Source organism: Topomyia yanbarensis, chromosome 3 (assembly GCF_030247195.1).
Source record: "Topomyia yanbarensis strain Yona2022 chromosome 3, ASM3024719v1, whole genome shotgun sequence".
Lineage (NCBI taxonomy): Eukaryota > Metazoa > Arthropoda > Insecta > Diptera > Culicidae > Topomyia > Topomyia yanbarensis.
The window spans coordinates 235,122,970-235,141,088 of record NC_080672.1 but is presented as its reverse complement, the minus strand read 5'-3'; the positions used below and the strand labels follow the sequence as shown (position 1 = coordinate 235,141,088).

The window sequence follows — 18,119 nt, the reverse complement described above, 5'->3', positions numbered from 1 at the left end:
TTTTTTCTAAAAATTATGGAATAGTTTTTAGAACTCTTCTCCGATTTACCCGCCGAAAATCGCGCAAATGGATCTGAATGAGACCAGCTGGTGCTCTAAGACGATTTCGCTAGATCTTTAGAGCAGGGTGTACCCAGTGCATTAACGTAAGTGACGGAGAGTTACCGGCAAGTTGCGTGAAAAAGAAAATTTCAGGGAATGATGATGATTTTCCCTAACGGGTTTCCAAAGTTTTTTATTTGTTCTTTGGTATTAGGATTAGCGATAATATCACGATCACTTTTAGAAAAAGTCGATATCGAAGTAAAGTGAACTATGCACTTCAGAGGTTGCATGATATCAAGAGCTGCAATGCAGTTCTTAGTTCTCAGTGGCGTTGGAAATTTGAGTTAACGCTATTGAGAGTATGAACTTCAAATTAATTAAAAAAAAAATTTGATTTTTTTGGCCCAGCACAACATATATAAGCCCATTAGGAAAATTCAGTTTTCCCTACACAATGCATTGATTAAAGAATTTAGATATGTTATTAACAGAGCATTAGCAATAATTCGTTTGTATGTCTATTTTATGGACCATTTTTCCGCTTTTCCATTGATTGGTTAAGCCTTTGAGAGTTCTAGCCCTGATGTTGTCCTATGCTGATTTGAGCGATTCTCTGAGTCCTGCCACTATACCATTTTGTATGTGTTATCAAAAAATCGCGAAGCATCATGTTCAAAATGTTTGTAATCGATATAATATCCGAAGAACGTGATAAGAGTTATAAGAAATGTCTCATCACACTGGTAGGTTGTTTAAAAGCACTCCCACATGAGGCTGACTTTTGTGCTCACCTTTTTCGTTCCTCGCGAGGCTGACTTGTGTGCTCACCTTACTCATTCCTTGCTAGGCTTACTTTTGCGCTCGCCCCACCCATACCATGTGAGGCTGACTTGGGTGCTCACCCTATCACCTGATTCACTCTCGATCGTGCTACTCAATTGTACCTCTGTCACTCCCCCTGGCATCCCATGTGGGACATTTTTCTTAGGCCCCACTTCTGACATACCATGCGAGGCTGACTTGTGTGCTCACCTTTTTCATTCCTTGCTAGGTTTACTTTTGTGCTAGCCTCCACCATACCATGTGAGGCTGACTTTTGTGCTCACCCTTAACATGCCGTGTGAGACTGACTTGGAATCTCACCCTTTCACTCCTCTGCCACGCCATGAGGCATCGATAGCTAAGTCCCAATATACTACGCTACGACCCTCCCGTCTTGGCATGAGGCAGTCCACTTATACGCCTATATACTCACTCTTCTGTCTTGCTTCGGGGTGGCTGGGTTTACCCCTTACTCGATTGCCAGTCGCTGCGCCAAACCTGCCTCGGCATGAACAGACCATTCACTCCCTTTTTTGCGCTTGGCCTTTTTCGCTCCAGCTAACCAATCACTAGTTAGCCGTGCCGGTCGTCTGTTGCTCGGTTTGCCAGATTACCTGTAGCCTACAGGCAATCTGGATGCTAGCAGCCGAGACTGCGTTCCACTTCTCGACCGATTGACACATCCGCTGAATAAGGGTATCAGGGGTTGTGTCCCAGCCACAGACGTCAAGCATTGCTCTTCTTTCGACGTCGAACCGATGACATACGAACAGTATGTGTTCGGCAGTTTCGTCTACAGCTGGGCAGTCCGGGCAGACTGGGACCTCCGCGTGCCCGAACCTGTGGAAACAGCCATGGCCTGACAGGAATTGTGTCAGGTGGAAGTGAACTTCCCCATGGGGTCTTCCCACCCAGCTCGATATGCTAGGTATCAGCCGGGGGGTCCACCTACCTTTCGAGGAGTTGTCCCACTCACGCTGCTATCTGGCGACAGAGGTCGCCCTGGTGCGCTCGCGGGCTCCCCTGTTTCCACGTAGCTCGAAGCACTCCTCATCTTCCCGAATGACCAGCCCGACTGGCATCATGCTCGCTATCACGCAGGATGCATCGTGTGATACCGTGCGGTAGGCAGATATCACTCTGAGGCACATCACGCGGTAGGTGCTCTCCAGTTTCTGTAGGCAACTGGTTACCCTCAGTGCTCTTGACCATGACGGGCCGCCGTACTTGAGGATAGATACGGCAACGCCTGCCAGTAACCTGCGTCTACTGGCGCACACCTTTGAGCTGTTGGACATCATTCTCGATAGAGCCGCAACAGCAGTCGACGCTCTCTTGCATGTATAGTCGACATGGCTGCCGAAGGTCAGCTTGTTGTCTATGATGACTCCGAGAGACTTCAGACTTCGCTGTGAAGTGATCGCGACTTCTCCCACATGGATAACTGCATGTTGTGCCGACTTGCGGTTGTTGACGATAACTACCTCCGTCTTATGATGAGCGAGCTCCAGGCCTCTCGCGCTCATCCATTCCTCCACCGTGCTGATCGCGTGTTCTGCGGTTAGTTCTACCTCAGGAATTGACTCCCCGTAGACCTCCAAGGTTACGTCGTCAGCAAAGCCGACGATCTTGACCCCAGGAGGGAACTTCAGTCTCAGAACCCCATCATACATAAGGTTCCATAGCACCGGGCCTAGGATCAAGCCCTGCGGGACTCCGGCGGTAATCGGAACCCTTTTCTGACCGGCATCGGTCTCGTATAGCAGTACGCGGTTCTGGAAGTAACTTTCCAGGCTCCGGTACAGACCCACCGGTAGGCTAAGCCGGTGTAACGAGAGCGCGATGGCATCCCAGCTTGCGCTGTTGAATGCGTTCTTCACGTCAAGTGTCACTAACGCACAGTATCGAATACCTCGCCTTTTCCGTTGGATCGCTATCTCGGCAGTATTTATCACTGAGTTGAGAGCGTCCACTGTGGACTTACCCTTCCGAAAGCCAAACTGATTGCTTGACAGACCGTTCGTACCTTCCGCGTACGGGGTTAGCCTGTTGAGGATGATCCTCTCAAGCAGTTTGCCAGCCGTGACGATTAGACAGATTGGTCTGTATGCTGATAGGTCGCCTGGCGGCTTCCCGGGCTTCGGCAACAGCACCAATTTCTGCCTTTTCCATCTATCGGGGAAACGGCACTCGTCAAGGTATCTCTGCATAGCTAGCCTGAACATGTTCGGGTTCGCTATGATCGCTGCCTTGAGAGCGTTGTTTGGAACTCCATCCGGCCCTGGAGCTTTGTTCATTGCTGGGGATTTAGCCACTACGAGTAGTTCTTCAATCTTCACTGGAGCCACCATTTCGGCCGTGCCCGCACTGTCTCGTAGTGCAGGTGGCCAGGGGCTTGTGGCTCGAGACGGGAAGAGTACTTCGATAATCGTTGCCAACCGGTCCGGAGACCGTTCTGGGGGTGAAGAGCCCCCTTTGGTCTTGGCCATCACAATCCTGTAGGCGTCACCCCACGGATTCGCGTTGGCACTCTCACACAGGTTGTCGAAACACGCTCTCTTGCTGCTTTTGATGGCCTTGTTAAGGGCCAATTTCGCAGCTCGAAACACTTCACGGCGGTTCTCTTTTGCATCCTCGGTGCGAGCTCTTTGCATCCTACGTCTAGCTCTGAGGCAGGCTAACCGTAGAGCTGCAATCTCGGCACTCCATCAATATACAGGGCATCTGCCGTTTCTTGGCAGTGTTTTCCTCGGCATAGTGGCGTCGCACGCGCGTGATTGAACAGCTACCAGCGCATCCCCACTTAGACTGTCGGTGTTGGCCTCCAGTCCCAGGGCCGCGGTGAAAGCTTCGCTGTCGAAGTAATTGGACTTCCACCCGCGTACCTGACAGTGATCTCCCGCCCTCGGATGCTGCACACCATGGTTGATCCTAAAGCGGATTGCTAAATGATCGCTATGGGTGTAGCCATCGTCTACCCTCCATTCCATGCCTGGAGCCAGACTCGGGCTGGCAAATGGTAGGTCAATTCACGCCTCCACCCCGTTTCTACGGAATGTACTCACCGAAGGTACACGAAGGTCCGCTAATAGCATGTTTATGGGCTTGCTTCTTAGCGGTGCAGATAAGGCACTTGTGCGCCTTAGTGCAACCCCGCTCTTTATGCCCCTCTTCACCGCAGCGACGACATAGTTTGCTCCTATCTATGCCCTTGCACTCGTTGGCTTTGTGGCCGGACTCAAGGCACCGATAGCACCTATCCACTGAAGGCGGCTGGGGTATGCTAATTGGGCATACCGATCAGCCGATCTTCAGCTTACCTTTCTCGGTTACCTTTTTGGCATCCGCCTTCAGTAGCCTGAGGTAGGCTATTTGGGTGCCAGAGTGTCCCTCTCTAAGTCGCACAGAGGCCCGCTCGATTGTGACGTCGCATTGCTCCTTAACAGCTGCGACGAAATCTGCGGTTGTGAACTCGTCCAGATGCTTGCACTGGAGAGTCATTTCCGCCCCTAGCGACCTGACTTGGGCGCCTTCACCAAGGACCTCTTGGGCCAAGGCCTTGTACACCGCACTAGATTGTGCGCCTCGCTTCAGCACCAGAAGCATTTCTCCCGTGTTGGTGCGTCTCACGCTACGCACATCTTGCTCAAGGGCCGAAAGGCTTTCGGCCGCCTTCATCGACTTTAGGACGTCGGCGTATTTGTCCTTGTCGGTTTTAACCACAAGGCCTCGACTCTGTCCTTGGTCTTCTTCGCGGGCCGCGGTACCTCCGGTGTTGGTGCCGGCTTCTTCTTGGTGACCAGCGTCCAGGGGTTTGGGCCCCCCTGCCTTGGTCGCGCTGGGTAGCTGGTACCATCGCTCTGCCCAGCGAGGTCACTCTCGCCCTCGCTTACCTCGGCCAGACGGCGTTTGGCCTTAACGGTTGCACGCCGTGTGGTGTCGGTTTTTGCACCCTCGCCTGGCGACTTTCTAGGGCGCTTCGCGTTCGACGCCGTCTTACGATTGCCCTTGCCCTTTCCTTTTCCCTTCGAGGGGAACTCGGCCGCCGCTTCGAGCGACATGGCTGCTCCATAGAAGGTGAAGGCCACTGTTTGAGTGCCTGTATCGACCTTCTCTCTTCCCTCCCTCTTGGAGGCCACTGTCTGGGTTTCTTTGTCGGACTTCTCCCGACATTCCACCCTCTTGGCATAAGCCTGCTGTTTCTGTCTTGCGACACGAACAGTTTTCCGGAGCTCCAGGAGACTCTGCTTTAACTCCTTGCTTATGTTTTGCTTTGCGCTAGTGAACTCGATTATTGAATCGAGCTGCTCCACCACTTTGCGCATCGCGGATAGTGGCCCGTCCAGTGCGTTGGTAGGGCTATTTCCTACCACTACTGGGGGTCACTGGTGCTATCAGATGCAGCACTCGTCGCTCCACTACTCTCCCTACGGGGGGAGACCTCGCCAAACCACCTCTAGCAAAGGGGTTTGACACCTCCGCTTGTTTATTATAATTTTTGTTTTTGTTCGCCATTTCAGTACCCACGAGTAGCGCGAGAATAAATGTCCGACACGCCAGAGCTCCGCATTAACGTGGTAAGGGACGCTTACTGTGGTGGTTGCTCAGGTACCCCACAGGCTCCGTTAACGATCGAGCATCTTTTTCACCCCCTCGATCACTCATCCCTCGGCACGGGTCGCTTCACGCCTTGGAATTGGGGTTATGGCCTATCTTGCTTTACTTGGTGACCGCGGCTCAGATCATCACAACCATCCTCCTTTACCAGGGCTTTGGACCTGTAGCTCTGGTTCTCAATAGTTCCATGTACGTATATTATTACAGACATGCTACTATTGAGATCCGTCATTCACTAGCGGAATTCATTATTTGACGTCTAGGATACCAATACAGTTGCAATGTGTATAGACAACATACATATAACGGATTGGACTTGCCATCAACGTTTCGAAGACAAAATACATGAGATGAAGAAGTTCTAGAGACGGCAATGTGAACCTCCCATCCCGAGTTCAGATTGACGGTGCACAGAGGAGTAACTAGAACAAATTCCTGGCTAATAACCAAAATATTTTCTTTCTCGATTTTTAGTTTCGTTATAATTTTTTGACATACCTGGAAGCCTACTGAATAACGTGGTAAAATTAGTAGTATGTCAAAAATTGTTAAAGAATTTTTGCATATATGCAAAATGGTGATATTTTAAGGGTTTTTTTAAATAATATTCATTATATATCCAGTAATATCGCTTTCTAGTGATGATGACTCAATTGAATAAGACAATATATATATATATATATATATATATATATATATATATATATATATATATATATATATATATATATATATATATATATATATATATATATATATATATATATATATATATATATATATATATATATATATATATATATATATATATATATATATATATATATATATATATATATATATATATATATATATATATATATACAGGGTGTTTGGTTCATGAGTAAGAATTTCTCGAGGAGTGATTTACTATCATATTTGGAGCAAAAAATCGTTCTACACATACCATCAAATCATCTCAACAGAGTTATTGAACCTTTTGTGTAAAAAACTTGTTTATCTTAAAACAACTCTAACTCAAAAAGTATAGCTCGTATTTTAAATCTTTTAGTGCCACTGGAAAGGTGAGAAAATTTTCTATTGAATAATGTCCTCATATCTTTCAGATAATAGTTTTAATTACCTTTTAGTTGTAAAGTAGTTAAAAGTTAAGATAAGTGTGTCATGTCAAAGAACAAATTATACAACTTTTGAAGACTAACAATTTGAATTATTAAAATAGTGATGTTAACTATTAAGATTTTCGCGAAGTGAACGAAAAATCGATCAAAATTTTAAATAAATTACTGTGAAAAGATTACTTAACCTCATTAGCTGAAACATTTGAGGACATTTTTAGTGGAAAATTTTCTCACCTATCCAATGGATCTAAAAGATATGAAATACAAAGTATATTTTTTGATTTAGAGCTATTTTAAGACAACTAAGTTTTTAACACAAAAAGTTCAATAACTTAGTAACGATTGAGATTTCATGGTATGTGTAGAATGATTTTTTCTCCAAATACGACAGTCAATCATCTCTCGAGAGGTTCTTAATTATGAACCAAACACCCTGTTTTAAATCTTTTAGTGCCACTGGAAAGGTAAGAAAATTTTCTATTGAATAATGTCCTCATATCTTTCAGATAATAGTTTTAATTACCTTTTAGTTGTAAAGTAGTTAAAAATTGGTGTTTTTGATGAGGTTTTTGTTAATTTTCTAAACTTTTCCTGTAATTGACTTGCAAGTTCTTAAATGACTCTAATCTAAAAAAATATGCTTTATATCGCTATTACCAGGACTTCATTGGAAAGCTGAGAAAATTTCCTTTCGATGTATGAACAGATATCTTTTAGTTAAGTGTACTACATGACTTTTTACTAGTAAAATAACTCAAAATTTGCGTCTTTTTGGTGATTTTTGTAATTATTCCAATTATTATTCAACTAAATTTATCGTCACTATTGTTCATTTGGTACCCCTTCATATTATCTACAACTTGTTATTTGACACTTTAGCCCTATCGCTTTTCATTTCGCTGCAATTTAATAGTTAACACAGGATGGCCTCATCACAAATGCAGTTGTTTCGAAATCGTTGTTTTTGCATATGAAACGAGAAGATAAAAATGATTTTTCTTCGAAACTAAAAGAGATAATTGAATGGAGTCAAAGGAAGAATTGTAGAACTTGCTGAGATGCATTAATTCCATGATAATAATGGTGAAGTTTATTATTTACTATTTTAAGAAAATAACGAAAATGCTACTAATAACACTAACTAAACTAATTAACTTCTAAAAGAATATTAAATTCACTTAACTAAAAGGTACTAATACATTTTTCTCTGCAAAGTTAAATAAGTAAAGGTACAATAAGTGCCATACTTTTTTGATAAGAGCTATTATTAGTGAATATGAGATAAAATATCCAAGTTCAATAACCCAAACACATGAAAACAAGACAAGATAAGTGTATCATGTCAAAGAACAAATTATACAACTTTTCAAGACTAACAATTTGAATTATTAAAATAGTGATGTTAACTATTAAGATTTTCGCGAAGTGAACGAAAAATCGATCAAAATTGTTAAATTTTAAATAAATTACTGTGACAAGATTACTTAACCTCATTAGCTGAAACATTTAAGGACATTTTTTAGTGGAAAATTTTCTCACCTATCCAATGGATCTAAAAGTTTTGAAATACAAAGTATATTTTTTGAGTTAGAGCTATTTCAAGACAACTAGGTTTTTAACACAAAAAGTTCAATAACTTAGTAACGGTTGAGATTTCATGGTATGTGTAGAACGATTTTTTTCTCCAAATACGACAGTCAATCATCCCTCGAGAGGTTCTTAACCATGATATATATATATATATATATATATATATATATATATATATATATATATATATATATATATATATATATATATATATATATATATATATATATATATATATATATATATATATATATATATATATATATATATATATATATATATATATATATATATATATATATATATATATATATATATATATATATATATATATATATATATATATGTATTTGGAGAAAAAAATCGTTCTACACATACCATGAAGTCTCAACCGTTACTAAGTTATTGAACTTTTTGTGTTAAAAACCTAGTTGTCTTGAAATAGCTCTAACTCAAAAAATATACTTTGTATTTCAAAACTTTTAGATCCATTGGATAGGTGAGAAAATTTTCCACTAAAAAATGTCCTTAAATGTTTCAGCTAATGAGGTTAAGTAATCTTGTCACAGTAATTTATTTAAAATTTAACAATTTTGATCGATTTTTCGTTCACTTCGCGAAAATCTTAATAGTTAACATCACTATTTTAATAATTCAAATTGTTAGTCTTGAAAAGTTGTATAATTTGTTCTTTGACATGATACACTTATCTTGTCTTGTTTTCATGTGTTTGGGTTATTGAACTTGGATGTTTTATCTCATATTCACTAATACTAGCTCTTATTAAAAAAGTATGGCACTTATTGTACCTTTACTTATTTAACTTTGCAGAGAAAAATGTATTAGTACCTTTTAGTTAAGTGAATTTAATATTCTTTTAGAAGTTAATTAGTTTAGTTAGTGTTATTAGTAGCATTTTCGTTATTTTCTTAAAATAGTAAATAATAAACTTCACCATTATTATCATGGAATTAATGCATCTCAGCAAGTTCTACAATTCTTCCTTTGACTCCATTCAATTATCTCTTTTAGTTTCGAAGCAAAATCATTTTTATCTTCTCGTTTCATATGCAAAAACAACGATTTCGAAACAACTGCATTTGTGATGAGGCCATCCTGTGTTAACTATTAAATTGCAGCGAAATGAAAAGCGATAGGGCTAAAGTGTCAAATAACAAGTTGTAGATAATATGAAGGGGTACCAAATGAACAATAGTGACGATAAATTTAGTTGAATAATAATTGGAATAATTACAAAAATTTTGAGTTATTTTACTAGTAAAAAGTCATGTAGTACACTTAACTAAAAGATATCTGTTCATACATCGAAAGGAAATTTTCTCAGCTTTCCAATGAAGTCCTGGTAATAGCGATATAAAGCATATTTTTTAGATTAGAGTCATTTAAGAACTTGCAAGTCAATTACAGGAAAAGTTTAGAAAATTAACAAAAACCTCATCAAAAACACCAATTTTTAACTACTTTACAACTAAAAGGTAATTAAAACTATTATCTGAAAGATATGAGGACATTATTCAATAGAAAATTTTATTACCTTTCCAGTGGCACTAAAAGATTTAAAATACGAGCTATACTTTTTGAGTTAGAGTTGTTTTAAGATAAACAAGTTTTTTACACAAAAAGTTCAATAACTCTGTAACGGTTGAGATTTGATAGTATGTGTAGAACGATTTTTTGCTCCAAATATGATAGTAAATCATCCCTCGAGAGATTCTTACTCATGAACCAAACACCCTATATATATAGAGTTATATATATGTATATATATATATATATATATATATATATATATATATATATATATATATATATATATATATATATATATATATATATATATATATATATATATATATATATATATATATATATATATATATATATATATATATATATATATATATATATATATATATATATATATATATATATATATATATATATATATATATATTGTCTTATTCAATTCAGTCATCATCACTAGAAAGCGATATTACTGGATATATAATGAATATTATTAAAAAAAACCCTTAAAATATCACCATTTTGCATATATGCAAAAATTCTTTAACAATTTTTGACATACTACTAATTTTACCACGTTATTCAGTATGCTTCCAGGTATGTCAAAAAATTATAACGAAACTAAAAATCGAGAAAGAAAATATTTTGGTTATTGGCCAGGAATTTGTTCTAGTTACTCCTCTGTGCACCGTCAATCTGAACTTGGGATGGGAGGTTCACATTGCCGTCTCTAGAACCTCTTCATCTCATGTATTTTGTCTTCGAAACGTTGATGGCAAGTCCAATCCGTTATATGTATGTTGTCTATACACATTGCAACTGTGTTGGTGTCCTAGACGTCAAATAAGTCAATTGTCCAACTAAAAAGCATTTTAATGTCAAAATTTCACGTCAAATTCCCTTGGACAATCAAACTGACAACAATTAGAGATGTGAACATATGCATTTGCGGTCCAACTAGCGAATCAAATTCGTTAGTTGGACAGAGGCTGTGACCAAACGAGCGAATTACGACTGTAAGGGATTGTCGTATAGGTTGGGACGCTGTATAGATTGGGACAGCTCGATATTTTCGTTCCTATGCAGTGTTGCCATCTGTTATTTTTAGCACATACTAGACTCGATCGTAGCTCACTTTTTATACCAAGTTGAAATTATAGTTCATTATTGTCACAGCTGTACTAAGCAGTGTCAAAAACGAGCGAAAAATCTTTTGTTGTGCTGATTTTGGCGCCATCTTAAATTGAATCTTTTTCATTGAAATTTCAACGTAAATAATTTTAAAGTGTTAAGAAGTAACTAAATGTTATTACCGTTCAGAGTTTTGCGTTTGCTTCATTGGATTTTTTTCTCCGAAAAATTGGTTGGGACAAGCGTGTCGTATAGGTTGGGACACCATACAACTACGCATGCGTACAAGATTGCGTACAAGTTTTACATGTAAAAACTGGTAGTCAGATTAACTTTGTCAAATGAAAGTAAATAGATCTTTCAGTTACTTATTCTTATTCCAAAATACCAATTAACAAATAAATATTAACCAAAAAATAAATATAATGCAGTTTAAATTGCCTTTAATTATTTAAATTGTTTGAAGTGTCCCAACTTATACAACACTTTTTTTGGCCATTTTGCCGTCATGTAGAAAATTGATCCTGAGTCTAATTTAAAATTACATCTTCAATTCGCAGGCATTAAGCCACATAATATATCTACAAAATAGTGTACTACAAGCTAAAAAATATTGTCATGGAAACAAGACATCAGCCTCTAAACAAACCCGTCCCAACCTAAACTACAATCCCTTACTTGCAAGCATTTTCTTAAACCTGTATCCAATTTTTATATTTGTGTTGAACGAGCGAATACTATGTTTTGCTTTTGTCAAAATATAACGTTAAATTTGAACTAGAAGATCAAGCATCATTCTTCAATTTTAGCGTAAAGTAGCCCCTATGGGGAAAATAACCCCCAATGACGGTATGCAATCATCTGCAATTTTTTAGATGAACAGGTTGCATTCAATGCATGAAGAGCTCCTACAAGTCGATCAAAACTGGAAAAGGAGTATTCTTGCATTCCGACAATTTTCGGAGAAAAAGTGTCTGAGGGCCGATTTCGATAACGCTTAAGCCAGGTTATTGGTAAACTTGGTTTAAGGTTGCACAGAGAATGCGCAAAATTCGCAAACGAAAAAAGCAGTTTTTTCCACACCGCATGTCAGATCTTCATAAAGATCAATCAGCGTATGTAGAATATTGTTACAGTACTGCTGATTGATTTTTATGAAGATCTGACATACGGTGTGGAAAAAAACTGCTTTTTTCGTTTGCGAATTTTGCGCATTCTCTGTGCAACCTTAAAGGTAAAGTGAGGATGAAGAAATCGGCTCTAAGTGGAAAGAGTGTGTACTGTGTATCTCAATAACGACAATAACTTATCAATAATGATACGTCGTAGTATCTTCATGCTACTTATTTTGATATGGGGTGGTGCGCGGAAATGAAGATGGTGTACGGGATTCTAATCCCAAACCGCACCCTTTGTTTATTTTGGAGTGGTGGTGTGAAGGGAGGGGACGGAAGAGGCAAGTTGAAGAGCTAAGTCTGGTTACCTATTACAGTAAAAAGGCCGGGATAGGGTTGTTGGTTTCCAAAGTGATTGCATAACCTCAATGTATGAGAAAGGCCAAAGGAATTTCGAAAGACATAATATTATTTTATCTACACTGATAGTTTATTAAATAGGGTTAAATCTCCCTATATATAAAATCATTCGTGTTAAATTATGTCTTATTACGAACATAAATGGTTTATTAAATCTGATAGTTGTATTTTCGTTATCTGGTGATGTCTGTCTGTGATTAGCCGTCCCTTGAATCGTTTCTGTTGGAAAATATAAACCATTATAATCTGTTTGCTCAAAAACTGTCGACTGTGGCTTCTGGTTTATCATTTTGCAAAGTATAATATGATTGACTTGTAACATTTCTGAGAGATGAATATTAGTTGTGGTGATTCCTTGAAGACCTTTTAAGTTCGTTGTGTTGCTAAATAGTAGATCGCTTAGTCCTAGTTCGAATAACTGCTCTGAATTGTTCATAACAGATTTGATATGGATACGAGGCAGTTGAAGAGAGCGGAATACTGGTTTGATATTGTGCAGTAACAAATCAATATTTCGTGAAAAATCGCCCTGTAGAAACTTCGCTTCCATATTCGTTAAGCTATCCTTTTGTAGTATACCTCCTTGCTGTCCAGGCATGATCAATATAGTTGAAATATCTTGGGATTCTGCCTCAATTACAGCAACAGTAACGTCCATCTCTGTTAAATATCCCGACTTAAAGTGCTTTTTAATAGTAATGGCGGGAAGCGTCACCATTCTTCGTTTCCCGTGTGACTCGATTAGATGGAAATATATTTCGCTCTCGACATCTTGTGTTGAGCAATCAATCTGCAAAATAGAAACATTTTATTAAAATGTTGATGAAAAACTTTTTTTAATCCACCTAGCAGTGTGATCTGACTTTTCTTATATAACGCTATATACATAATCCGCAATTGTAGGGATGACTAGGGTAATTTGATGCAGATTTCGTGTTTTGTGACATAAGTTAGAATATGTTTTTTTCTATTTTACTGTACATATATACTTTCAAACAGGCACCGTGTCATAGCGTCCGAGGTCATAACGTCCGAAGGGTGGTGCGTCATAACGTCAGGGACATTATGACGCATCAGGCTGCGTCATAACATCCGAAAACGGATGAGCGTCATTATGTCCCGGACGTTATCACGCACATTCAATAACAAGGTTAGTCAATTCGGTTGGTTGTTTTTATTTCTCTGTGCTAATATTGTGTTTTTATCGGTTTTTTTCGGATTTATTCGTTGTGGATTACTACATATCAAACGTATTTTTCATCACTGCATCGGTGTGGCTTGGAGTACAACGTTGTTTGTTAAATTATATCGACAAATCGCCAAAAACTGCACCGCATTCGCTCTGTGTTGAGATCGTACGGAAAAAAAGCAATGGAGCCGTTTTGTTGTGCTTGTACTCGCAGTATTGACGAGGCTGATGAAATAGTTTTTAATGGCTTTTGTAAATCATCTTTCCACTTCAAATGTGCTCACCAGTCAGGGGAAATTCGTGACGCTGTATCTGGATGTTCGCAATTGTTTTGTATGTGCAAAGCTTGTACAAAAATGATGGCAAATGCTTGTTTTCGTCAACTTATTTTATCGACGAATAACGCAATGCAGTCAATGGTTGAGGAATACTTCAGCGAACGCCCTTTCCCACCACACCACGTAGAACACAACTAAACCCAAAATCACGCAAGAGACCACGGCTGTTAATCCCGGATGAACCACCGCACCGCGAAAACATTTTCGAAGGTACAAAAGATATTGAACCGGACGACGCTATACCATTGGTGGCAGCTAAAAAGGATACACAGTTTTAGCTGTACTTATCTGGTTTCGATCCTCAGGCAACAGTGCATCAAATCGAAAAGCTGATCAGGACCAATTTGAAAACAGACACAGCTGTGAACATTGTTAAACTTGTACCTAAAGGCAGAACACTTGATGAACTTTCATTCGTATCGTTCAAAGCTGGTATTGATTTGCAGCTGAAAGATTTATCCCTATCCAAATCAACGTGGCAGAAGGGAATTGTTTTCCGGCCATTTGATTTCCAGCCCTCGTCGAACACACGTAATATTTTTCGCTTCTTGCCAACACCAGCAGACACTAAATCACAATAAGCCACTCTTCGCACTTTCCTACTGTAACACAGGAAGTTCTACTGATGCTCAAGAATTACCAGCGGATTTAACCTGCATCCGCACACCTCCGTCTGCACATCAGATGTCTGCTACCAACAGACGTGGTCCGAATCGTGAAAACAGTTACCGTCAAATCTCGCTTTATTATCAGAACACGCGTGGAATTCGGACTAAGACAAATAAGTTACTATTAAATATTTCTCAGTGCGATTATGTTGTTGCCTTTTCTGAAACTTGGTTGAATAGCGACGTTTCAAACTCTGAGCTAGCTCTGAACTATACTATTTACCGTTGTGATAGAAACCCCCAAACCAGCCAGCACAGACGAGGAGGGGGGGGGGTCCTGATAGCAGTAAAAAACGGCCTTCAGAGCTCTGCTATTTGTATTGCTGACTGTGATCAATTGGAGCAAATTATCCTTCGCATCTCATCACCAAACTTTGATATGATAGTGTGTTGTATATATCTGCCGCCCAACAGTGAGCCCCTGTTGTACGAGCAACATGCAATATGTGTGAAAAAATTAATTGATCTTGCGGGTGATCGTGGTGTGGTTTTGACTGTTGGGGATTATAATCTCCCTCAATTACGCTGGATGTCGGATAAAAATTTGAACTGTATGCTACCGGTAAATGCTTCATCTGAACAGGAAATATCCCTGGTTGAGTCGGTTATGGCCAACGGAATGTCTTAAATAAACGATCTCAAAAACGTAAACGAGAGACTTCTTGACTTAGCGTTCATTGGTGACACTGATTGCGTTGAATTGTGTGAGCCACCGTTACCATTGCTGAAGATCGACCAACATCACCGGCCTTTTATCTTGCTATTCGAGCTTGACGTTGTTAAGCAAAACGCTCCTGGTATTGTTGTTGATTCTCTTGGCTTTGATTTTACCCGCTGTGATTTCGAGAGGCTCAACACATTGTTCGCCGAAGTTCATTGGGAGGAATTTCTTGTTGGTTGCAGTATTAATGAAGCTGTGACAAATATGTATGACAGTCTATTTTCAACCATCAAAGGCATCGGTCACAATACCCAGTGTGCTCCTGCTTCTGTCCGAGCCAGTGCAAAGCGAACGAAAAAAACAGTTACTTGTGTGCATTGTCCGAACAACAAAGGATACCGTTATTTTTTATTTTTGTGTGATCTATTAAGATGACTGAGTCTCATCAACAAAACGTGATTATTCGGCCTAACACAGTGGCCATTGACTTCAGGTATTTTCACATAAGACCAAGTATTCATGATGTGGAACATCTGCACACGTTAGGCTGCTTGCTAGTGCTTGAACGAATACGAATGATGAGAAAAACCAACCGACCAATATTCATATATGGCCTGTGTTAAGCCAGACCGGACTGAACGCCAAAAACATAGTTTTCAAATATTTCATGTTAAAGTTCTTTTGTCAATAACTTCATTATCAAACAATGCAAGGGATCAGCTATGGTTGGAATCGAATTGAAAATAAGTTTTTAACTAAAACGCTCCATATATTCAGAAAATTAATTTCTGTTCTTGTATAAAAATGAATAGTTAAAAAGACGTGTTTGCACTTAGTCCACTCTGGCTGAATTCATTTTCTAATGTTGGATGCCTGTGTGTTGCAGCTGTAATCTTGGATTTTTTGGATGGCACAATATATCCTTCGACGTTAATATAGCACTCTCCAGCATTCCTTCGATGCTTGCGGATATTTTTCATCCACTTACTAGGTTCAGCATGCTTCCTCTTTTTAGGACGCTCACAAGGGCCACTTCTTTGGAGTCATCCAGGCTATCTTGATATTCTTCCGTTTCCCGATCGCAGTCAGACACATCATCATCACTGCTACAAGCTATTATCATAAAATGTTTTGCATTTAGATTGTAACATATACCAACAATAAGCGACATTTTTCGTTTTTCTTATTTTGCGATCAGCCAAAGTGAAAGAGGATCCAATAAGATCTTTGATTCTATTATTTTCAACATAGCCCACAAGCAAGTGCGGCTTTGTGTATTTTGTCAAAAAACAATTCCATAAACAATTGTTTTTCACAAGTAAATGGAAGAGTACACCGCCATGAACTTATGAAATCATAATAATTTCATAGGTTCGTAATAATTTCATACAAGTTCATTTAATTAATTTCTGATGGCTCTTGGTTCACTTTGTCTGAACTCAAAATGCAAAACATATAGAATATTGAAGCACTTGTTTATATACTCGTTTCACTTTTTTTGCCGCTCAAATACTTACAATCGTTCTCTTCATCCGATGATGAGAGAATCCACGAACTTTCCGACACTGTAAAATCGGAAATGTCTTCGGATATATCGCAGGATTCATTTTCCGAAAAATCGGAACAGCTTTGGCGTCCATGATAATTGTCGTTCGGTCCGGTTTGGTTGTTTTCAAATCAGTCACTCTCATCATCTGCCAAACAAGAATTTCTTGTGTGTGTTTAAATTCTATCCAAATGCTTTTTAAAATATGTATGTGCGTGTTGTTTGTGCATGATTTGATGCGATTGCGTCATTTTCACAGTTTTTTTTTTAAATGGCGCTTGGTCCCCTTTGGTTTAACACAGGCCATATGAAAACACGAGAAAGCACTACTATCGCTCTCTCGATCGTTTTCGTGCCATTCCTGTGCCTTTTCTTTCCGTTCGGCTACCAATACTAGCATAACCAAAACGAATATTCTGTCTTTCCATCGCCTTCAATCTAGTGGCCAGTGCTAGCAAACTTGCATGTTTAGTTTTTCAATAACAACATTCCAACAATATTTTCAAAGAATGTTGCAGATTTGAAAAGAAAGAAGGAAAAGATTTTCACAAATTTAAATTCTTTTGTCTTATTTGTTAGCGCTGATGGGATGGGCCATGGGATGGTGGGGGAACATTCGTTTTAGTTATGCTGGTAATAGCAGCAGAAAGGAATGGAAAAGCAGTGCACGAAAACGAGCGAGAGAGGATAATTTAAATTCTCTTTTTTTCCACACATCGTATTTCTTATATAGTATTCTGAAAATTATTTGTTATACACCATAAAATGTAAATTTCAGTTTAACCCTTATTAGAACACAATTAATTGGTCCTGTAAAGAACCGTTTATTGTTTTATTGCGGGAGCATAATCCAGACGCACTCCCTGCGGACACGGTGAGCCAGTTTAATGTATTTGGCCTGAAAGTTATGCGCTTGGCGCACTATTTTGCATTCTCGAACAAACCGACCAAGTAGGCATCGTTGGCTTCTCGGGGCATCATTACGACTGAGCTTTGTAAGCGTGGCTCGATTTTGCAGTCCTGCACAATCTCACGACCCAGACGCTGGAACGATAGCCTACAGATTAGTTGCTCTGTTGCCCTTTAGTTGGGGCGAAATTCTTGCAGGGCGACAGTTCCTGATCGGGTTGCGATGAGTCATCAGCAGCTGGGGCACTTTTTCCGACCGTCGTCATCGCCAACTGCTTTCATTCGGTGGACTGGCTGCTTGCTAGTGCTTGAACGAATACGAATGATGAGAAAAACCGACCAACCAATATTCATATATGAACACACGAGAAAGCACTACTATCGCTCTCTCGCTCGTTTTCG

At 39.4% G+C, this 18,119-nt stretch overlaps 1 protein-coding gene across 1 annotated transcript in view; it reads right to left on the bottom strand.

Moving 5' to 3' along the window:
- Positions 1–12,479: 12,479 nt before the first annotated feature.
- The window catches only part of LOC131687773 (leukocyte elastase inhibitor-like), a 94,737-nt gene continuing 89,097 nt past the window's right edge, over positions 12,480–18,119 (bottom strand). Inside the window, exon 2 of the mRNA XM_058971866.1 lies at positions 12,480–13,196. Coding sequence (XP_058827849.1) covers positions 12,480–13,196 — 717 coding nt within the window. The remainder of the gene's footprint in view (positions 13,197–18,119) is intronic.